This window comes from Dunckerocampus dactyliophorus, chromosome 6, assembly GCF_027744805.1.
Source record: "Dunckerocampus dactyliophorus isolate RoL2022-P2 chromosome 6, RoL_Ddac_1.1, whole genome shotgun sequence".
Classification (NCBI taxonomy): Eukaryota; Metazoa; Chordata; class Actinopteri; order Syngnathiformes; family Syngnathidae; genus Dunckerocampus; species Dunckerocampus dactyliophorus.
This window is the reverse complement of record NC_072824.1, coordinates 30,876,922-30,900,762: the sequence shown is the minus strand read 5'-3', so window position 1 is coordinate 30,900,762 and position 23,841 is coordinate 30,876,922. Positions and strand designations below refer to the sequence as shown.

Here is a 23,841-nt window from a genome sequence, read left to right as displayed (position 1 = left end):
ACCCTGAGCGTCGAATCAGAAGTCTGAGTGGCTGAAAAAAAAACAGCCCCATTGGTAAATAGTATGTATGTGACATGGACCATGGAGCAGCACTCCTGATTCTAAAGGCCCTGGGCAGATTACATTGATATGGCAACACATAGAAGCTGAAATCTGATTGGATGAAAAAAAAATCTAACATACACTAGTGGAAAGAAACACACTACGAAATGAAGATAGTAGACTGTTAATATATTTTAATGGAACTGACTGCACACCATTACAATAGGCATTGCCTACTGTAACATTATGAATTGTGTGTGTGTGTGTGTGTGTGTGTGTGTGTGTGTGTGTGTGTGTGCGTGTGTGTGTGTGTGTGTGTGTGTGTGTGTGTGCGTGCTACAACATCTATGTGAAACTCATCCATCCAGCCACTGACTCCACTTTTTGGTGACATGCTATCCTTAAATGCGTCACCTGCCGATGAATTATTCCAATGTGTTAACATGGCAGACGGAATTTAAAAAAACCCCAAATGAACACCAAGGCACCAACTGCATTCAGCACACGCTTTCTTCACAAACCTTCCAACTTGATGAGACCAGCAGGCCGTTTGCTTGCCTGTAGTGCCCCCTCCTGGTACACCTTCAGAATTGGGTGATCACTGCTGTCAGGATTCAGTGCACGTGCAGTTTCTTTTCCCTTTCTGGTACTTCCGGGTAAATTAGCTCTCTGCTGGGCATTCTATTAACCTACTCCTGCAATACCTCCCCGCTTTTGGAACCAAAATATTGCGGGGTTAAAGCTTCTCAGAGATGAAAGAGGCTGAACCTTTTTTTTTTTTTAACTCTACAACGCAGCGACATCATAAAGGTCGGTGTTTTTAGTTTGGGTAAAGCAGCGAACACACATTTAACGTCCTTTTGAGTGCCCGTCACAATAAGGTACATCCGGTTGACCAAAATAAAATAAGTTAATAAGATGTCCCCTTTCATTCAAATGGCATTTCTCACAAATAATATCGAATGTTACCCACGCCTAGCAAAATTTTTTTTAACTTAAAACAATTATACGCACGAACGATGCTAAAGACCTTCAGCATATCAGTATGTGGAATCAAATTATCGACTAAAGTATAAAGAAGAACCCTGGGCCACAGGGAAATACAATACTATTTCACATGACAACTGCACTTTATGCAATTGATGTGAAACAAAGAGGGGGCAGGGTTGAATAAGCTCTGCTTCCTCCTTCTCCTTTTGGACGTGTGGAATTGTAATATGTGATGTATGCCCTAAATAAAACGTACAGTACGTATGTTCAAATAAAATCAAAGCATTACCATTATCAATGTTTCTGAAACACTGTAACAATACAAACATCAACGTCGTGCACCTAGCAGAGAACAATTCTACCCGGAAGTGGGTAGGAAAGAGGAAGAGATGCTGGATCTGGATGTCCCACAGGATCTTGACCTGGTTGTTGGGAGGTGTCTTCCTCTCCGGCTTACTCTTCCTCACTCCAGCCTTTTCCAGCCACTGGTATGATTTCCCAATGTCAGCCACCTCTAGGTGGTGCATAATAGGTTTTTTCATAAAAAGATGGTATAAAAACTGTCCATTCAGCATCTTTGCGGGTTGTGAAATGGCTTCTTCCTGATATTGTTTCAAGTTGCGAAAAAGTCAGTTGCAGTTTGCACACATTTCTTCCCCAAAGTAAACTGGTTCATTACTCAGGATCAGAAAAGATCCGTGCATCAGACTCGAATTCAAACTTTGTACCAGGAACACTTCACCGACTAAAAAAAGTTTTTTTTTTAAATCATCTCCTCAAGTAGTGGTAAGTTTTCCTTCCTTATATCTGTGATTGCCTAACATCAAATAGTAATGGCGATACTGCCAAAGCTGTCAACTATTTACTTCAAAAACAAAAATGAGTGTTTAGTACCAAACTTCTGCAGTGGCAACAATGGACACAGAGGACGGGAATGGTGGCTACAAAAGTCTTTTAATGGATGGCACCAAGCCTCGACATTCAGGTCACGCAACACCAAATGGTAATGCTTAGATATGTGTAAATTACATTACGATCAAATTCTTGTTAATTAAAAAATGCTTTACTATTTCAACTTGAAAACGTTCCTCTGTGGACAGGCCCTACGACAACCAATGGGGCATTGACTATGCTAATTAGGTCAACTGGTGTCTTAGTCATTATTGTTCTCTAACTAAAATATGCAATATTAAATCTAGGTTCATGTTTTCAGTTTATGCATTGAAAAACAGTCCTTTCAGGGCTGCTACGCTCTGCCTTGAGTTGCTGTGTGTTGTTCTGGTGACCGGGCTCATGGGTCAATCAGTCCATTGTAAGTACCTCTCTTGCTATCTTTGTAAAAAGTTGGCCATAGTTGTACAATCGACTCTTCATGTATTTCCTTTCTTCCTGAGGCAGGCCAGGGAGTAAGTAAAGACACTCGAACTCTGACGTTGGAAAAAGCAGATTTGCAGGCCACATACACGACACCCAGAAAAGCCACAGATGAATTGCTGGCCTCCTACAATTCCACCGTTGAAGAGAAACAAGAACTTGAAAAGACTCTGAAAAATGTGACTGAGGAGCGAGACCTGCAGAGAATGATCATCACCAATCTGACTGCTGAGGTGGAACAGCTGAGGGCCTCCATCACCATACTGAACGCAACTAAAGGTAAGACAGGAAAACACATTTGAAGCTTTTTTTGTATGAAGGAAATAGAAAAGTAGAAAAAGTATGACAAGAGCAGGAAGCGTGAAAGAAACCAAGCAGTGCAGGCGTGTGTCTGTGTAGACGAGGGGTCTCAAACTCAATTTCACTGGGGGCCACTGGAGGTAGAGTCTGGGTGAAGCTGGGCAGCATCAAGTATTGGGAGAAGGGCTGGGAATCTCAGGGTACCTCACGATACGATACAATTCACAACATGGCTCACAATAACGCTAAAGGGCCACCCCTCCCCCGGTCCTTGTGATAACACCACTGTTAGTTCAGTGTTGGTGTTTACTTGCCCCTGTAAGTATGTACGTAACACTGAGCTTGCCCGGATGTTGCGGGCTGCAGTTGCACTACTCTTTGATGTCCAGTCGCAGGCCGCAAGATACAATTTGGTGGGCCGCAAGTGGCCCGCGGGCCGCGAGTTTGAAACCCCTGGTGTAGACTGTCAGTCATCCAGGTCATGGTAATGGCGGGTCATAGTAACACTAAGGTTGAATCGGAACAATTTCTTGTTTGTTGACGACTTTACACCAGTTCTAACATTGTAAGTGTTGAGTTTCCCCATTTATGTCCCTGGTGGGTGTGTCCTCTAGTCGTGGTCATAATCGGGTTGTTGTTCTTGTGGCAGCGTGGCTGGTAAATATACCATCCTGCATAACAAAAGGTTGTTCACCTGCCTGGTGAAAAAACAAGTCGTTAGTGGTGAAACGTCTAAGTTTGTTTATCCTGAGAAGAGATCAGGCAGACACACTTTCCTGTATTTTCAATCTTTTAGCGATAAAACTGGAAGATGTCAGAAAGCAAGAAGTAGTAAGTCCTGAACTAGGAAGTGCCTACCAGGTTGTACTACTCTTGAGTCTCGCCCACGCAGAGGTGTTACTCTATCCTCAGTGGATCAGTGTGTCAGACTGTGTGCTTGCATTTAACTGGCTCAAGCTCGTGTCAGTCAAGGGTGTGTGGGTGCGCTCTACGTGTGCAGGCAGCGGCAAGCTTGATAAGGTTGCCAGGCAACCTGTCTCTGCAAAACAGTGCAACTGTTGTTTAAGTCTACAGTACTTCTATTGTATAATTCTAGTAACTCTAATAACTCTAACAGCGGCCACTCTTCCCATTGAATAAGAACTCTGTGTCAAACTAGAACATACAAAGGCCCTCCCTAAACAGTGGAGGAGGTTTGTGCCCTCACCTATCTGCTTACAACAATGTCCTAACATCTCTCCCCCAAAGATTGTCTCCTTCAACCAGAAGAGCGGCCACTAACGAGTAAAGATTTTTATAAATATACTACATCGGGGGTGTCCAAACTAGCCACTTTGATTTTTTTGTAAAGCAACATATGTAGATATGCTAAGAAGTTATATATATTTCAAGAAAAAAAACTGCATCTCAGTTTTGTGATGTAAGTGAACAAAATTATTTGTTAAGAACTTCAGTCCATTTTTGCTGTTGTATGTTTTTTTGTTTCATTTTCCAAAATATTTCAACTTTCTTCTTAAACAATCTTCGTAAATGTTCTTCTTGTAATATTATGACTTTATTCCCACAATATTCTACTTTTACTTTTTTTTTTTTTTATATTCCAACTCTATGCTACTAAAATGATATTATTTTTCCTCATGTTAAGTTTACTCTCGTAAAATTGCGACTTTTTTCTCGTTAGAATACGACTTTATTCTCATAAAAATACAGCTGTTCTGCTGGGTTTTTTGCCCCCAACTATTTCAACTGTAGAAGTGTTCTTTGTTGTAAAAATGCTTGCATGAATTAACCAAGAGTTTTCCGTTACAGCTAAGATTTGTCCCAGTAACTGGAAGAAGTTCGAGACAAGCTGCTATTATTCTTCATCGTTATCCAAGAAGACATGGTACCTGAGTAGGAGCTACTGTCAAGGAAACGGAGCTGACCTGGTCATCATAAACAGCCAAGAGGAAATGGTGGGTTGATCCTACTTTGGATTAAAGTAGGTTGGAGGTAAACCTAGGTCACAACCTGACATACAGATTTCTTGGACATGCAATTTTTGAAGTTCCCCAAATTGCTGCATTATGTTTTTGCTCATAGTTGTGATGACCATGAAGGAGTCACGCATGGAGGACGTACAAAATATCTGAACATGCATTGGCAGCGCTAATTACATTTGTGGGGTGCACGTGTGGCACATGACACACATACGGAGTCCGCAAGTGCGATGTACAAAAAAAAATTGACATTTTGCGGAAACCTGTCACCAGCAAAACGTACCAAAGACACACGTTGGCCATACGGACGACGCACAAAGTCATATGAAATGCGACTTGCAACCTGAAAAAAACGTAAGCGGCCGTAGAGTTTGCAAAGAACCTCTGCAGCCAGTCTACGGCTTGAATATCAGCACGTCTCATGCGTGCCCCACATGCATTTGTTGCATTTTTTTCACATAGACCCGCCGTGGGCGGCCCGGATGGCCAGTTGTGACCTAGGCCGTAAGTGACGAAAAGACAGAGCCCTGGCGCACCCCTGCAGTGACTGTAGCGGTGTGGCATTTGAAAGATTTATGTTGTACACAAACGCAAACAATCTGCCTTTGATCTTTTGTTCTACAGTAACTACTGCTGTAAAGTTCCTCACTATTACGTAAACCAACATAACCGATTTCTGTTCTTTACTAGGAATTTGTTAATGGCTTGTTTTCAAATAACAAGGAGGTCTGGATCGGACTGACTGATCAGGGTGTGGAGGGCCAGTGGAAGTGGGTGGATGGGACCTCTCTGACCACAGCGTAAGTGACAGAACAGTTCATTTCCTATTTGGCGTTATTAGCATCAATCACCCAAGGTTACGCTACAATATATGCTTTATTGACCATGTTTACTTTGCAATGCAGGTATTGGGCAGATAGCCAGCCCAACAGTTACAATGGAGACCAAGACTGTGTGGAGTTTTGGCACCGCTCATCTGGAAAGGCTGAATGGAATGATGAAAAATGTAGTTCACAGAGATACTGGGTGTGTGAGATGTAGCTTTGTAAGCTGTTGAAGGAATGTTATTTTCACGCTAACATATAATACACTCAATAAAATAAATACATCGATTTTTTTCCATCATATTTCTGCATGCTAACTATTATATCGGACACAGAGGATACATTTTCTGGCCTGCTTATTTTAATAATCGTTAAGCCAGAGCCAACATTGTCAAGCTAATAGTCTCACACAATGCCGCCCACGGTAACAACAGGATTTTAAGAGGTATTTACGAGTGGAAAACACAAGTTTCAGAAGACAACAACCCAGGATGGGACGCGATGCCATGGGAACCAAACCAAAAGGGAAGCTAAGGACTATAGCTGCTGGGAAGAGGGTGAGGAAATAAGACGTTTTGAAAGGAGCCAGAATGCCACTCGATGTCTCCCTTCCAAGATGGCCGCTTGAGAGTGTATATTTTTGCTTCAATGAATCAGACTGTAAAATAAATTGACCACAACTATTATTAGAAAATGTTGACTCTTTTTGAAATAGTGTCTGTGATAGTAATTGAGCTTCAAGACACGTTGGAGGACAACCTGGATTGAAATCTGGCATACAGTCGTCCTTTGTTTATGGCGGCTAATTGGTTCCAGGCCCGAGCGCGATAAGTGAATTTCTGCGAACTAGGTAAGCAAGTAAGGTAGTCACAGCATAGAAAACCTGTTTATAACCTTCTAAAAATGTTTTTCAACATGATTAGAGCCCTGTAGACATGAAGTATCACCCCTGTAGTCACCTTTATACTTGTGTTACCTAATATATTAGACATGGGAAGTGATAAGATAGAATAACTCCCATTATGCACTGCTGCTAGCTTTGTTTACACCACATTGCGAAACTCTTAAGCGCATGCTACGGGATTTCTCAAGGGACACAAGAGACGGCTGCCACTTGAAGCATAGCAAGCTATCGAGCTAACTACGCTAATTTATTTATTTTAAACGTAAGAAAGGGTTTGAAAATGAGTGGGATAGAAGGACAACGAAGGAAACCAAAATGTACCACTTCCACATGGAATAGGAGGAGAACTTTTATCACTATGTCATGTCGAACTCTGCATCCACAGCTGACTCCATGCAGTGTAAAGGTAATGTAATGTAAGGTAATTTCTCATCAGTGTAACATTACTGATGCCTAGTTACCAGAATACTACAGATGACTTGTATTTCACTATTTTTTGACTAGGCCATAGTCTACCAGGAAACAGCGATCACTTAGGAATTAAATTAATAAATAATAATAATTTAAAAAATGAGATAGATTTACTGTAGTAAAAAAAAAATCTCGGAAAACAGGCTGTTTTTCTGCATAAAATCTCATTCACCGTACGTCTGTAATCATTTATAAATGCATAATAATAAAGCTAAAATGTGAAAAACACAGACTTTATACATGTTCATGTCTTTATGGCTCACTGATAACGTTCTTTCATTGAGATTTAACACATCCTTGAATGCACCGTAATTGCTGTGAAATGCAAAAGGGAAACGTATAACTTTTTACACTGTGACTCCATCTGATCTAATCAGCCAATCAGAAAAGGGGGCCTGCAAGCTGACCCTGAGCGTCGAATAAGAAGTCTGAGTGGCTGAAAAAAAAACAGCCCCATTGGTAAATAGTATGTATGTGACATGGACCATGGAGCAGCACTCCTGATTCTAAAGGCCCTGGGCAGATTACATTGATATGGCAACACATAGAAGCTGAAATCTGATTGGATGAAAAAAAAATCTAACATACACTAGTGGAAAGAAACACACTACAAAATGAAGATAGTAGACTGTTAATATATTTTAATGGAACTGACTGCACACCATTACAATAGGCATTGCCTACTGTAACATTATGAATTGTGTGTGTGTGTGTGTGTGTGTGTGTGTGTGTGTGTGTGTGTGCGTGTGTGTGTGTGTGTGTGTGTGTGTGGGTGTGGGTGTGGGTGTGTGTGTGTGTGTGTGTGTGTGTGTGTGTGTGTGTGTGCGTGCTACAACATCTATGTGAAACTCATCCATCCAGCCACTGACTCCACTTTTTGGTGACATGCTATCCTTAAATGCGTCACCTGCCGATGAATTATTCCAATGTGTTAACATGGCAGACGGAATTAAAAAACCCAAATGAACACCAAGGCACCAACTGCATTCAGCACACGCTTTCTTCACAAACCTTCCAACTTGATGAGACCAGCAGGCCGTTTGCTTGCCTGTAGTGCCCCCTCCTGGTACACCTTCAGAATTGGGTGATCACTGCTGTCAGGATTCAGTGCACGTGCAGTTTCTTTTCCCTTTCTGGTACTTCCGGGTAAATTAGCTCTCTGCTGGGCATTCTATTAACCTACTCCTGCAATACCTCCCGGCTTTTGGAACCAAAATATTGCGGGGTTAAAGCTTCTCAGAGATGAAAGAGGCTGAACTTTTTTTTTTTTTTAACTCTACAACGCAGCGACAACATAAACGTCGGTGTTTTTAGCTTGGGTAAGGCAGCGAACACACATTTAACGTCCTTATGAGTTCCCGTCACAATAAGGTACATCCGGTTGACCAAAATAAAATAAGTTAATAAGATGTCCCCTTTCATTCAAATGACATTTCTCACAAATAATATCGAATGTTACCCACGTCTAGGAAAAAAATGTAACTTAAAACAATTATACGCACGAACGATGCTAAAAACCTTCAGCATATCAGTATGTGAAATCAAATTATTGACTAAAGTATAAAGAAGAACCCTGGGCCACAGGGAAATACAATACTATTTCACATGACAGCTGCACTTTATGGAATTTAATGCAATTTATTGATACACATGTACAAACCTCAACTTCATGATAACACATTGTTATATTGCGATATTTTCTCATGTTATTTCGGAACTGGCAAAGAGCATATGTGGAAAGGAAGTGAGAAATGTATTAGCAGGGTTGAATAAGCTATGCTTCCTCCTTCTCCTTTTGGACGTGTGGAATTGTAATATGTGATGTATGCCCTAAATAAAACGTACAGTACGTATGTTCAAATAAAATCCAAGCATTACCATTATCAATGTTTCTGAAACACTGTAACAATACAAACATCAACGTCGTGCACCTAGCAGAGAACAATTCTACCCGGAAGTGGGTAGGAAAGAGGAAGAGATGCTGGATCTGGATGTCCCACAGGATCTTGACCTGGTTGTTGGGAGGTGTCTTCCTCTCCGGCTTACTCTTCCTCACTCCAGCCTTTTCCAGCCACTGGTATGATTTCCCAATGTCAGCCACCTCTAGGTGGTGCATAATAGGTTTTTTCATAAAAAGATGGTATAAAAACTGTCCATTCAGCATCTTTGCGGGTTGTGAAATGGCTTCTTCCTGATATTGTTTCAAGTTGCGAAAAAGTCAGTTGCAGTTTGCACACATTTCTTCCCCAAAGTAAACTGGTTCATTACTCAGGATCAGAAAAGATCCGTGCATCAGACTCGAATTCAAACTTTGAACCAGGAACACTTCACCGACTAAACAAACATTTTTTTTTTAAATCATCTCCTCAAGTAGTGGTAAGTTTTCCTTCCTTATATCTGTGATTGCCTAACATCAAATAGTAATGGCGATACTGCCAAAGCTGTCAACTATTTACTTCAAAAACAAAAATGAGTGTTTAGTACCAAACTTCTGCAGTGGCAACAATGGACACAGAGGACGGGAATGGTGGCTACAAAAGTCTTTTAATGGATGGCACCAAGCCTCGACATTCAGGTCACGCAACACCAAATGGTAATGCTTAGATATGTGTAAATTACATTACGATCAAATTCTTGTTAATTAAAAAATGCTTTACTGTTTCAACTTGAAAATGTTCCTCTGTGGACAGGCCCTACGACAACCAATGGGGCATTGACTATGCTAATTAGGTCAACTGGTGTCTTAGTCATTATTGTTCTCTAACTAAAATATGCAATATTAAATCTAGGTTCATGTTTTCAGTTTATGCATTGAAAAACAGTCCTTTCAGGGCTGCTACGCTCTGCCTTGAGTTGCTGTGTGTTGTTCTGGTGACCGGGCTCATGGGTCAATCAGTCCATTGTAAGTACCTCTCTTGCTATCTTTGTAAAAAGTTGGCCATAGTTGTACAATCGACGCTTCATGTATTTCCTTTCTTCCTGAGGCAGGCCAGGGAGTAAGTAAAGACACTCGAACTCTGACGTTGGAAAAAGCAAATTTGCAGGCCACATACACGACACCCAGCAACGCCACAGATGAATTAATGGCTTCCTACAATTCCACTGTGGAAGAGAAACAAGAATGTGAAAAGACTTTAAAAAATGTGACTGCGGAGAGAGACTTGCAGAGAATGGTCATCACCAACCTGACTGCTGAGGTAGAACAGCTGAGGGCTGCCATCACCATACTGAAGGCAATGAAAGGTAAGGCAGGAAAACACATGAAGTCCTCCCTCGTTAATAGCGGTTAATTGGTTCCAGACCCAACCGCGACAGTTAGAGCATAGAAAACCTGTTTCTAACTTTCTAAATACATTTTTGTAACATTATTAGAGCCCTCTAGACATGAAATAACACACCTATAGTCACATTTACATTCATATTATTCATTGTTCACAACACATTACACAACGTCTATGCTGCAGGGACTCGAGACGGTCGCTAGCGTGCAAGCTAGTGAGCTAACCAGTTTGCCTCAAGTTTATTTATTCTTAACTTAAGAAGCCAAAATCTTACCACTTCCACACAGGATGGGAGGAGAACTTTTTTTTGACTCTATCATGTGGGACATGCCATGGTTGACTTCATGACTTCCTACAGTGTTAAGGTAACGTCATGTAAGCTAATGTCTCAATGTTTTGTGTCATTACTGCCACCCAGTGACCAGAATACTACACATCACGTGCATTTCAGAACGTTTTCACTAAAAATAGACCATAGTCTACCACCATCTATTCATTAATAATTTCTGAAAAACGTGATATAGCGAGGGAGCGGTAATCAAATTGCGATATTGCGAGGGACGACCATATTATGTACGAAACAGACAAGTAGAAAAATATGACAAAAGCAGGAAGAGTCAAGCAGGTGGTTCTCATTTGAATTAGGAGGGCTCACAAAAGTACACTCCTCACATTTCTGCAAATATTATCCATTACAGATAAGACCTGTCCCAGTGGCTGGAAGAAGTTTGGGACAAGCTGCTATTATTCTTCTCCTACGACAACCAAGAAGACATGGTCCCAGAGTAGAAGCGACTGTCAAGCAAAAGGCGCTGACCTGGTCATCATAAACAGCCAAGAGGAAAAGGTGAGCTGATCCTTTGCGGCATAAAGGACTTTGTATGTTCACTAGAGCCTCACCAGAGGCTCAACAGTGGCTCTGATAGTGACAGATGTGTTTCATATTTTAATTTAGAAACCCCATATAGTTCTTTTTAACTGCACAAACTAACTTAGTGTGACGGATGCCAGCCGGCGTCGCTGCACAAGTGTACGTTGGTAAACCTCACTCCCTCTGCCTTAAGAGCCGCGCTGAACGCTGGGTTGACAGTCTGGGCTTTTGAATCAACAGTCAGCGCTCTCGACTCCCATTCCGAACATCGTGTGTTCGAGCCCAGTGCAGGGCTGTCTGAAACAGATGGGTTACATGAGCCGATTTAGATCATACCTTACATAGAGTAAGTCACAAAGTGTCTCAGTAGTCCCTCGACACTTTGCACTTCGAATTTCGCAGCTCCACTCTATTTCCATTGCAGTGGTGCCTTGGTTAATGTCGTTAATCCGTTCCAGAAGGTCCAATTCAAACCAGAATGGCTTCTAACCAAACCAAATTTTCCCATAGAAAATAATATAAATCGGTATAATCTGTTCCACAAAACACATTTTCTAGACAATAATTCTAGTTTTACAACAGAATATGATGTAAAAATGAATACAAATAACAAATGAATGGACAACTGAACATTTAACATCACTTTTACCAAGTTTTGTTGGAGAAAAAAAAACACATAACGATCAATTAGCAAAATTACACAAAACTAGAGAAGCACTCGGAGAGCGCAGACCTCCGCCAAGTGCCATAGTCCCCCCCCCATATTGTCATTCTCACCAAAATAATAATCCTACATTTTTTGGATCAGTCTTTGATATTTTGTAGAACTTGTTGGAAACTTGTGCTGTATTTTTTTTGTGCTCTGACCATTTTTTGTGGAGTTCTATACACAAATGCCGAGAATAGGCCTTTCTTGCAATGTTCAAGAATCCTTTAAAAAAAATTCCTGGATCTAGACGCAGATCCGGATCACCCACTACAACTGCTAATGAGTGGTCTTCTTTTGTTCATGAACGGGGGACCTCCTGTATGACGTCATTCATTATTTGGAGGGAGTTTGAGGACCTTTGAGGCATATTTTTTCAGACAAATTGGGTCAAACTCCAACTTGCACCACTTTGACTTTCAGGGTTGAAGGTTTTAACTAGAACACTGTAGGAGCAGTGCTGACAAAACATGAAATAAGCATCTGAGTCAGATGCATTCAGATCCATTCAGATGGGATGGCTCGGTCCGATGATTTGATCGAGTTGTCCCTACTACTACTACTACTACTACTACTACTACTACTACTGTAAAGTACTGACTTTGAAGCAACAGACATACTGTAACTGATCTTTCTTCCTTTTTAGGAATTTGTTAATGGTTTGTATTCAAGTTACAATGAGGTCTGGCTCGGACTGACTAATCATGGTATAAAGGGCCAGTGGAAGTGGGTGGATGGAACCTCTCTGACAACAGCGTAAGTGACAAAACAATTGATTTCTTATTTGGACACGAATCAGCCAAGACGAAGTGTTACAGTGTTTTTTCCAATGCAGGTATTGGGCTCCTGGCCAGCCCAACGGTTTTGTTGAAGACCAAGACTGTGTGGAGTTTTTCTCATCAGAAAAGGCTGAATGGTTCGATGATGAATGTAAGGCAGGGAAATATTGGGTGTGTGAGATGTAGCTATACATGCAGTCCATTCATTTAGAAAAGCTTACATTTAAAGAGTACAGTTGTACCTCGGTTAACGTCCGCCCCGGTTAGTGCGTTTTTCGGTTACCATCTAGTTAACATCCAAAATTGTTGCTAGGTGTCTGGAACAGATGAATTTACATTACATTATTTACATTATTTTTATTTACATTATTCAAAATTTGCTTTGTTACAGTCCATTTTGATTTGAGTCAGATGTTCTGGAACAAATTCATGACGTTAACCAAGGTACTGTAGTTGTTTTGGCTTGTTCAAAAGGAAATTCTTCTACTGTCTTTTTTACATTCTAAATGTACTCAACAACCTGAGAAAACCTCAAACAACAGGCATATCGCTAATCACCCACAGCTTTAATCACAGGTAACAGTAGCAGTTAATGTTGAGTTGTTGCTTTTTTTTTACCTAGATCGTTGTGTTAATCACGGTTGTATACACTTACAATATCTACATTTTCAATAAAAAAAAAACAAGACTGTTTATTTTCATTTAATGTGTCAACACTTACGAACTCTGCTTGAAATATAAACTGGGGTGACCAAACGTGTTGTTCTCCCAGGACATGTCCTGTTTTTGTATTATGGGTTTTTGTATTTGTGTTGCCAAAACGGCAAATAAAAGGCAAAACATATGCATGGTTAATCCTCTGACACTTGTCGAGTTGAAGTCTCGTAAAATAAAATAAAGTTCGTGTGACTTTAGAGGGCACATTTTCCCTGAAATATTGGTCAAATCCCGAAACGTAACAGGCATTTGACCTCAGGTTCATGTGTCATTCTGTTTTTGGAGTCATTTTCATGCCAGTTTTTGAACATTCTTCTTCTGAAATTTGGCTCTTTGGTTATAGACAGTATTTTGTAATATAACAATTTTAAGGCTTCTTTGAGTAGACTTCAATACTGCTAGTATCTCTCTGGTTTTCCGTCATCAAAATAATAATAATAAATACCACAATTATTAGTAACTCTTGACACTTTTTGAGTTAATTGTGTCAGTTTTGTAGTGGATTAGCACACCGGAGAGAGAGTCAACGGTTCAGATGTAACCAAATTTCAGTCATTAATTCACAACAGAGATGGGACTCAGTCAACATCTGAAAAGTAGAATTGTAGAATTCCTTTGGAAACATTTGTAAACAACTGCAGTGTCCAAGATCATCAAACAATTATACGTGACCATTTGCCAAGGTCTGGAAGAAGACCCATCGTGTCACCCTGAAAGGAATTTGGTTATTAAGGAACAACCCAGGAACCACCAAGGCTCAAGCCTTCCATGAACAGGAAACTGCTGGAACACCAGTATCACTGTCCCCAGTCGAATAAGTTTAACATCGCCATGGCTGAAGAAAGAAGCCCCGTCTGAGAAATCTGCAGTATCGACAAGCCAGACGTCTTCTAGATGAAAGATGTGTCGGTCAAACGAGGCAAAGATTGGGATATTTGGCCATAACGACCAGAAGTATGTTTGGAGAAGAACACTCTAGCAACTGTCAAGCATGGTTGTTGGTAATGTTATGTCCTGGGTCTGTTTTGCTGCCGGTGGTACTGAAGCAAACCACGTTTCTTTCATCAAAGTGAAGGAAACTAAGTTGCCACTTTAAATTCCATAAGAGGACCTTTGATGTCAGTGGTTCCACTGATCCAGTGGAGGGATGATGAACATGACCAAGCAGAACGGCGTGTGATGCCGCAATGTGTTTCAAGACAAAATGGTGACGTTTTTAGCCTTTAAGTGGTTCAGGGACATGGATGAGGGTCAGCAAAGCTCATCAACGTACCCCACATGAATCACTTGGACAGCAGAGCACTTTAATGGTATTCACATTTATTTACAACACCTATTATACCAAGCTGATGCACAAAATGTATAAATGGAAGCTTTATGTCTTGAAACAGTTCGTAATTGTGACCAAAATGATCACGGTTATCATTATTATCACAATATTGTTGAATGTGCTCAAAATGTTTAAAAAGTACTGATACACACACTGAAGTCTTTAAAAATGTTTTATTTAAAAGACACACACACAAATAAGCAACACATACAATGTGCTTTCCTTGGCAGATGATATAGCTGTGGTAGCTGCAGCGTTGGAGTTGCCTGCTGCACGCCCACTCTGTAAATACAAGGGAAAAGCACATGTATGGTTATTAATACTATCATTATGATTCTTATTATTTTATAACGATTTTTATTATCTACCACACACAGTAAAACAAAAACATGTTGCAGTGTTTCCACTAAGATTTGTTTTTAACACGGCACGTTTTTATTTTCAAAATTAAGCGGATCTATGTCAGCCTTTCTGTCTCACTCGACGCCTCTGCTCGAATGCGGAAGCAGCGTAGGCAATAATGAGGCAGCGGCGGTCGCACACAGCTGAAAACCTACAGAAACAGCGACACGTGTTGTTCTGCATCGGTGTATATGTGTGCTGTAGTGTACACACTAATCTGTGTTGCTGAGAGCACCCAGTAACATGTGGGCCTATTTTTTACAAGACACTTAACACTTAACTTTACATTTCCTTAATTGACAAACTATAGGAACGTTTGACAGACAAACTATTCAGTCTACAAGTTTGCTCACCTGAAAAGTTGTGAATGGTGGTCACGGAGATGGCTCATCGTATTGGAGCAGTTCACAGAGACGTTTTTCTGGATTTTATAGGTTGATTGTCTTCGGTTATTTTCCACTCAGAATCCTTTGCTCACTGGGGGATGAGCGCCGTTTCCGGGGATGCCATTGTACATATTGCCAAGGGCGCCTGCGCTTCCTGTTTTGCCCCTTGCTTGTAGGTGCTGTGGGCTGCGGCTGCTTCTCCAGGAAACGAGCAGTGTCACTGGTCCATGAGTTTTTGGAAGTGCGGTTATCAATCAGGGTTTTACAACAATTTTAACATGAAGAGTAACCGTCTGGAGTTTTACTGCAGTAAAACCGGTAATCATTACATCCCTAGTATGCAATTCACTATCAGAGAAAAAGAGAACATACCAACATGACTGCAAGAGAACATAATAAATGTGCTAAAAGCCATCTTTTACAGCCTCGCTGTAATTCTAATTGTAAAATTCCAACATGTTTTTAACATTTATGAAAGACTTTAAAAAAAACTCACAAATACAGTAGATAAAAAAATAAAATAAAGTTGAAATGGAGTTAGAAAAATTATTTCTGGTTGAATTTTTGTCATCACAAAAATATTGTTTTCTTTTTTTAAATTCCCACAGAGTCCCTGTAATGATGCTAAATGACATGCCATTGAACACAGTGTTGCTCACCTTCTTCACTGGGACAGGGAGGGGTAAAGTAATGGGGAGACAGGGCTGCTGCTGGCTTATCTGTTAAATCTGGTAAATGGGGGACGGACAACTCATTTAATACATGCTAAACATTTACCTGCATTGATTAAATGTTGGTTAAAAAGAAGTGAGATAAAGGCTAACACAACATGCTAACACTCTGCTAGCTTATGTCATAGTGGACATTAAGCTTAAGGTGGCAAACACACATTTAACATCTTGCTTAGCGCCCTTCACAATAAGGTACATTTGGTTTCCCAAAAAAAAATACGCTAATAAGACGTTCCCGTTCATTCAAATTGCATTTCTCACAAATAATACTGAATGTTTCTGAAAACAGTGTAACATTAATACAAAAGTAAGTCACAACATCAACGTCGTGCACCTCGCAGACAACAATTCTACCCGGAAGTGAGAAGAGAAGCTGGATCTGGAAGTCCCGCAGGATCTTGGCCTGGTTGTTGGGAGGTTTCTTCCATCCATCTCCGGGTACTCGGGCTTCCTCTTTCAGTCCAGCCTTTTCCAGCTACTGGAATGATTTCCCAATGTCAGCCATGCATAGTAGTTTTTTCGTAGAAAGACGGCATAAAAACTGCCCATTCAGCATCTTTGTGCTTTGTGAAATCGCTTCTTCCTGATATTGTTTCCACTTGCGAAATAGTCAGCTGCGGTTTGCATACATTTCTTCTCCAGAGTAAGCTGGTTCATTTCTCAGGATCACAAGCGCAGAAAAGATCCGTGCAACTGGCTCGAATTCAAACTTTGAACCAGGAACACTTCATCGACTAACCAACTGTTGAGAAACTTACTTTTTCTTTTTTTTTTTTTTTTTATAAAATCGTCTCCTGAAGTAGTGGTAAGTTTTCTTTCCTTTTATCTGTGACTGCCTAACATCGAATAGTAATGGCGATACTGTCAAAGCTGCACTTATCAGCTATTTACTTCAAAAACAGTACTAAACTTCTGCAGAGACAACAATGGACATGGACGATGGGAATGGTGGCTTCAAGCATCTTTTAATGGATGGCACCAAGCTTCGACATTCAGGTAACCCGACACCAAACTGTAACGCTGAGATTTGTGTAAATGTGGATTGAAAAAAACTAAAATGACATAGTGAGCAGTGTGTGTGTGTAAGCCTACTGTTTGTAGAATTCAATCATGTAAATCTGACCAATATTTTCATATTGCAGTGGATCCCCTCATCATTATATCGTCATAAAATGCCACACCTTCTTGCTTGTGTAGATTGTCAATCATCCACGTCATGGTAATCCACAAAGGTTGAATGGGGGCAATGGGATGCTTCTCGCTTATTGATGACCGTTAATCCAAAAGGCTTCTTCAATTCTTAATTTGAAGTGTGGAGTCACCCCTGGTGGGCATGTGCCCTGGGGGAGGTCACAATTGGGTGGCTGTTGTTGTTGTGAATGACCGTCCTGCAATAAGGACAATTGTTTGCCTTCCTGGTGGAAAAACAGCTCATAGCGGCCACTCTTTCCGTGGAATGAGACAGTCTTTGGGGAGGAGATGTTAGGACATTGTTGTCAGCAGATAATAGGTGATGGTGTGACCATCCTCCTCTCTTTAGAAAGGGCCTTTCTAGTTTGATCTAGATGGCTTCTTTCACGTCTCTTTCAAACCAGCAGTCCTCCTTAAATACAATGTACACATCTTTGTCACTGAAAAATTGGATTAAAGGTAAAACGTCTTCAACCAAAAAAAAGCTTCCTCATTTAACCTTTGCGAATCCACACGCTAAACACTCTTCCACTGTGTTTCCTCTTTCAACACTTCCTGGGCACACTTAAGTAAACTACAGCATCTCTCATCATCCAAAAAAAGCCACACGGAACTACACCAGAACTATAGAAGAAGAAAGAACGCATGCGCCATCGTCCTCCGCTAGTCCGGCTTGTCTAGGCTTACGGCGAAGTGTCAGTTTGGAGTATAAAAAAATATATATATCAGGAGAATGTCAACTGGGTGTCACGCCGGTCCAAATATTCACACATTATGTTGGCTTTTCGGCAGCAGTTCACAACCACTCACTTCTGGTCACGTGACTGCAACGGGGCAGTGACGTCATGGTTTTCAGGAACTAGTGTTTTGCTTGTCCGCACGGCAACGACAAGGTGCCATTGTCAGGTTTTTCTGCTCTGGTATTACAAAAATATCCTTTCAGGGCACCCAGAACGCCCTTGTTGTGTGAATGAAAGGCTCCCATGTGCAACCAACAGGGCATTGACTATGCTAATTAGGTCAACTGGTGTCTTAGTCATTATTGTTCTCAAACTAAAATATGCAATATTAAATCCAGGTTCATGTTTTTCATTCAGTTTATGCACTGAAAAACAGTCCTTTCAGGGCTGCTACGCTCTGCCTTGGGTTGCTGTGTGTTGTCCTGGTGACCGGGCTCATCGGTCAATCAGTCCATTGTAAGTACCTCTTTTACTATCTTTGGAAAAAGTTGACCAAAGTTGTACAAAGGATGGTTCATGTATTTCCTTTCTCCTGTGGCAGACTGGGGAGTAAATAAAGACACTCAGAATAAGTTAGAAGCCACGAGAATGGAGAAAGACAACTTACAAGAGAACCTGAAGAGTGTTCGGAATGAGAAGAGGAATCTTGTCACCAGCCAGGAGCAGTTGCAACAAAATTTCAACTATGTATCTAAAATGAAAACTCAAATGCAAACCAACAACAATCTACTTACGGCTGAAACCAAGCAACTGAAAGAGAGTCAAAGCCAGTTGCAAGCCAGTAACGCTGCTTTAAACAAAGAGCTTGAGCAGCTGAAGGCCAACAAGGAGCAGTTGCAGACTAATAATGATGCCTTGTCTACTGGCAGAGACTTACTACAGCAAAAGTACGATTCATTGGTCAAGAGCAAAACCACCTTGCAAACTAACTATGACACCGTGACGAAAGAGAGGGACCACTTGCAGAACAAATTCAATGTCGCCACACGGTCCAAGGAGAAGCTGCAAGTGAGTTACAACAGCCTGATAAAGGATGTGGAACACCTACAGGAGCGATATATGACCTCCTCCAACGAGAAAGACCACCTTGCCAGCAGTCACCAAAATCTGACGTTGGAAAAAGCAAATTTGCAGGCCACATACACGACGCTTAGCAAAGCCACAGATGAATTGCTGGCCTCCTACAATTCCACCGTCGAAGAGAAACAAGAACTTGAAAAGACTCTGAAAAATGTGACTGAGGAGCGAGACCTGCAGAGAATGATCATCACCAATCTGACTGCTGAGGCAGCACAGCTGAGGGCTTCCATCACCATACTGAACGCAACTAAAGGTAAGACAGGAAAACATACAGTCGGCCCTCGTTAATTGGTTCCAGACCGGATTTCATCAGTAAGTGAATTTCCGCGATATAGGATTCAGTGTTAAGCACTCAGAGAGCGTAGACCTCCGCCAAGCACCATAGTTCACCCCCATATTGTGATTCACACCAAAATAATCATCCTGCATTTTTTGGACCAGTCTTTGATATTTCGTAGAACCTGTTGGAAACTTGTCCTGTATTTTTTTTTCCAAGTGCTCTGACTATTTTTTGTGGAGTTAAATGCACAAATTCTGAAAATGGTCCTATCTTGCAATGTTAAAGAATCCTTTAAAAAATTCCTGGATTCAAACGGTGATCCGGATCACCTCCCAAATTTAATCACTTCTTCCATATCCCGTTTCCGACAATTGCTGTAAATTTCATCCAAATTAGACCTTTTCAAGTTATTTCGAACACAAATAGAAAAACAGATAAAGGTCGGCAAAAACATGAGCTCCACGCTGCGCTGAGCAGAGGTAACCTGTTTATGACTTTCTAAATACGGTTTATAACATTATAAGAGACCTGTAGACATGAAATAACACGCCTGTCGTCACATTTACACTCTTCTTATTCATTGTTTGAAACACAATGCGCAAGTCTTATGCAGCAGGGATTCGAGACGGCCGCTAGCTAGCAAGCTAGAGAGCTAGTGAGCTAACCAGTTAGCCTCAAATTTATTTCCTCTAACCTTAAGAAGCCAAAAATTTATCACTTACGGGATGGGAGGAGAACTTTTTTTTCCACTCTATCATGTCAGACATGCCATGACTGACCTCATGACGTCATACAGTGTTAAGGTAATGTCATGTAAGCTAATGTCTCAGTGTTTTGTGTTCTTACTACCTCACATTTCTGCAAATATTATCCATTACAGCTAAGACCTGTCCCAGTGGCTGGAAGAAGTTTGAGACCAGCTGCTATTATTCTTCTCCTACGTCAACCAAGAAGACATGGTACCTGAGTAGAAGCAACTGTCAAGCAAAAGGAGGTGACCTGGTCATCATAAACAGCCAAGAGGAAATGGTGAGTTGGCCCTTAGCGGCCTAAAGGACTTTGTATGTTCACTACAAAGGCTCAACAGTGGCTCTGATAGTGACAGATGTGTTTTATCAAAAAGATGCACTTCATATTTTCATTTAGAAACCCCACATAGTTCTCTTTAACTGCACAAAATAACTTCTCCAAGAAAAAACAAACAAACTAAAAACGCAGAGCTTCAGGGACCTGACCTAGGCTTTAGAAGACAGCATCTTTTGTTTGAACCCACCCATGCGAGCAAAAGTATTGGAACTTGTGACTGACAGATGTGTCTGGCTGCATTGCTTATCCAATCAATGTCTATTGCTCAGTTTCACATTGGGTAGGATAGGTTTTGCCTGTGTAGATTGCATTTATAGGTGAAAACAAGTTGAAAACCAGAGATCTGTCTAAGGGTGATAAACAAGCAATTGTGAATCTGAGAGAAGATGGAAAATCGATCAGAACCATTGCACGAACACCAGTCATAGCCACTACAACCATTTGAAATGTCCTGAAGACGAAACACAGCACTGGTGTACTGAGTTACGGATGTGGAACAGGTAGACCAAGGAAAACATCAGCAGTTGACGACAGGAACATTGTGAGAGCTGGAAAGAAAGACCTTACAACAACCCTCAGAAATTCACCAGTTCATGAAACTTTTGTGTCACAATTGTCTAGACTCTACTGTGTACTACAAATTCCACCTTGGCCTCCCTATTATTCTCTCTAACGAGTGGTTGGTGTCTTCTGGTGTAGCCATTGTACTTTTGTTCATGAAGTGTGGACTGATTTGCTGACCTCCTGTGTGACGTCATTCATTATTTGGAGGGAGTTTGAGGACTTTTGAGGCATATTTTTTCAGACACATTGTGTCAAACTCCAACTTTGACTGTGGCGGTTGAAGGTTTTAACAAGAACACCGTAGGAGCAGTGCCGACCAAAAAGAAATATTCATCTGAGTCAGATGTATTTGTGTCCTTTCGGATGGGATTGTTTGGTCAGATGATTTGGCCGAGTTATCCCTGCTAATACTACTGCTGTAAAGTACTGACTTCTAAGAAACTGACATAACTGATTTTTCTTCCTTACTAGGTATTTGTTAATGGATTGTTTCCAAGTAGCAAGGAGATCTGGATCGGACTGACTGATCAGGGTGTGGAGGGCCAGTGGAAGTGGGTGGATGGAACCTCTCTGACCACAGCGTAAGTGACAAAACAATGAATTTCTTATTTGGCCTTGAATCAGCCAAGATTAGGTGTTACAGTGTTTTTCTTTTTTTTCCAACGCAGGTTTTGGGCTGATGACCAGCCCAACAGTTACAATGGAGACCAAGACTGTGTGGAGTTTTGGTCCCGCTCATCAGGAAAGGCTGAATGGAACGATGAAAAATGTAGTTCAAAGAAAAATTGGGTGTGTGAGATGTAGCTATGCAAGCAGTTCCCTCATTTAGAAAAGCTTACATTTACAGAGCAGTTGTTGGAATGGAAATTCGTTTTTACGTTCTACATTTGCTCAACAACCTGAGAAAACCTCAACGTCGCGAATCACCCACATCTTTATTCACAGATAACATTGAAATTTGTGTCACTGCAGTTAATGTTGAGTTTAATTTTCGTGCTTTTTTAAAAACTTGATCTTTGTGTTAATCACGGATGTATACACTTACAATGTCTTCATTTTTGGAATAAAAAAAAAGCCAAATTTGTGAATTCTCATTCAATATGTCAGCACTTCGGAAATCTGCATGGAATATACGTCGGGGTGACCGAACGTTTTGTTCTCCTCGGACATGTCGCATTCATTTCACGTTCTGTCCTGTCCATTTTAAAATGATGAAACGTTTCCATTGTTTTCATTGGGACATTAAATTGAGTGGCATTAGGGTGTCATCCCTGAGAGGCTGCCATGCGGGCCCGCAAAAGCAAAACCTCCGAGGCTTGCTGAAATTGGGGATGTAATGCACAACAGCGGTTCAAAATCCCAAACAAGTTCTTGTGACTTGAGGGGATTTAGATTTAGATTAGAGATTTTCCCTGAAAATATCAGTCAAATTCTAAAACTTAACAAGCATTTGACCTCAGGTTCATGTGTCGTTCTGTTTTTGGAATCATTTTCATGCCAGTTTTTGAACGTTGTTCCTTTGGAATTTGGGTGTTTGGTTATAGATAGTATTTGTAATGTCACAATTTTAAGGCATCTTTGAGTGGACATAGATACTTCAAGCTATGGATGCGCCGATCAGGGATTTATGCTGCCGATCCCAATCTTCCAGGACCAAAATTGTCCGATACCGATCACATGGATGAATTATTTTAATGTATTTAGGAGTGCTATTGGCCAGGAGTGCCGTATAAAGGGGACAAGTCAGGACAATTCCAAGGTCTCTTGACTGCCACGGGGCAATGTGATTTTTTGAATGGGACCCAGAATTCCTGGCACATATCACTCGTGAAACTTCCAGAGGATGAGACACCTTCTTTAAGGAGCCTTTGGTGAACCCAGTGTCTTCCAGCGCTGAGAAAGGCTGCTCTGGTTAAGTGAATTCAATTATTTTTCGTGTTATTAGCTTAGCCGTCTGATTGTCACACACATACAGGTGAGTGTTAGCTACATGGCATCTTTAGCTGCCGTTTGGCTGATGATCCACCATGACTCACAATACCACGTCGTGTTGTTCTTCAGATGTTGTATTAAATTAAAGCTTTTTAACGTGCTACCACTGCGATATAGTTGTTTGTGGCATGTGATAGCAGTTAGTGTCCACACGGCAGACATGATTGCTTTTGTTTTGAAGGAAAGTGGGAGGACAACACTGCCCAAGATGTTAGGGCAAGACACTACACTGCACAAAAGGGTCTCTGCAAGTTGCAATAGTGCTACCCACAGGTGACTGGCTTTTGTGATCGGCCTTGAAAGGCATTTATCGGCATATCCCGATCACGCGATTCTTTACAGAAATCGACCGATACTGATTGGTGGCCGATCTATCGGAGCATCCCTACTTCAAGTGTCTGGTTTTCGGTAATCAAAATACGGTAACCCTACGTACAGTAAATACCACAATAATTGGTAACTGTTGACACTTTTTGAAATAAGTGTGTTAGATTTGGAGTAGTTTTGGACCCTGGTAGCAGAGACAGAGGCAACAGTGCAGGGGTAACGAAGCTGGAGTCAGAGAAGGGACTCAGTTAGCATCTGAGAAGGAGACTTGTAGATTTACACAAGTTGGCAAAGTCTTTTTGAGACATTTTTGAACAACTGCAGCGTGAGATCATCAGTTCAAACAACTCTACGTAAGTACAAGTTGTTTGTTTGTGTCACCGTTTTTCAAGGTCTGGATGAAGACCCACAGTGTCACCCTGACAAGAATTTGGTTATTCAGAACAACCGAGGAAACACCAAGGCTCAAGCCTGCCATGAACAGGAAACTGCAG

General features: G+C 41.1%; 1 protein-coding gene and 1 pseudogene across 3 annotated transcripts; both read left to right on the top strand.

Moving 5' to 3' along the window:
• The first annotated feature begins 1,911 nt into the window (after window positions 1-1,911).
• On the top strand, window positions 1,912-22,084 carry LOC129182674 (uncharacterized; annotated as a pseudogene).
• Window positions 6,719-13,179, top strand: LOC129183181 (C-type lectin domain family 4 member E-like). Of its 3 annotated transcripts, XM_054780120.1 has the most exons (7): window positions 9,104-9,260; window positions 9,382-9,477; window positions 9,688-9,786; window positions 9,873-10,127; window positions 10,864-11,012; window positions 12,389-12,498; window positions 12,578-13,179. In XM_054780120.1, exons 2-7 carry the CDS (start codon window positions 9,390-9,392, stop codon window positions 12,705-12,707), a joined length of 831 nt encoding a protein of 276 aa, XP_054636095.1. In that variant the 5' UTR covers window positions 9,104-9,260; window positions 9,382-9,389; the 3' UTR covers window positions 12,708-13,179. The 3 variants fall into 3 exon arrangements, with proteins under 3 accessions (XP_054636096.1, XP_054636095.1, XP_054636097.1); XM_054780121.1 differs by lacking the exons at window positions 9,104-9,260; window positions 9,382-9,477 and adding an exon at window positions 6,719-6,819; XM_054780122.1 differs by lacking the exon at window positions 9,382-9,477.
• Window positions 22,085-23,841: the final 1,757 nt, after the last annotated feature.

Coding starts and splice junctions, on each gene's coding strand:
- LOC129183181 (XM_054780120.1), top strand. CDS start 9,390: ATGGACACAGAGGACGGGAATGGTGGCTACAAAAGTCTTTTAATGGAT. Junction 11,013..12,388: donor TAAACAGCCAAGAGGAAAAG/GTGAGCTGATCC, acceptor CTTCCTTTTTAG/GAATTTGTTAATGGTTTGTA. Junction 12,499..12,577: donor GGAACCTCTCTGACAACAGC/GTAAGTGACAAA, acceptor TTTCCAATGCAG/GTATTGGGCTCCTGGCCAGC.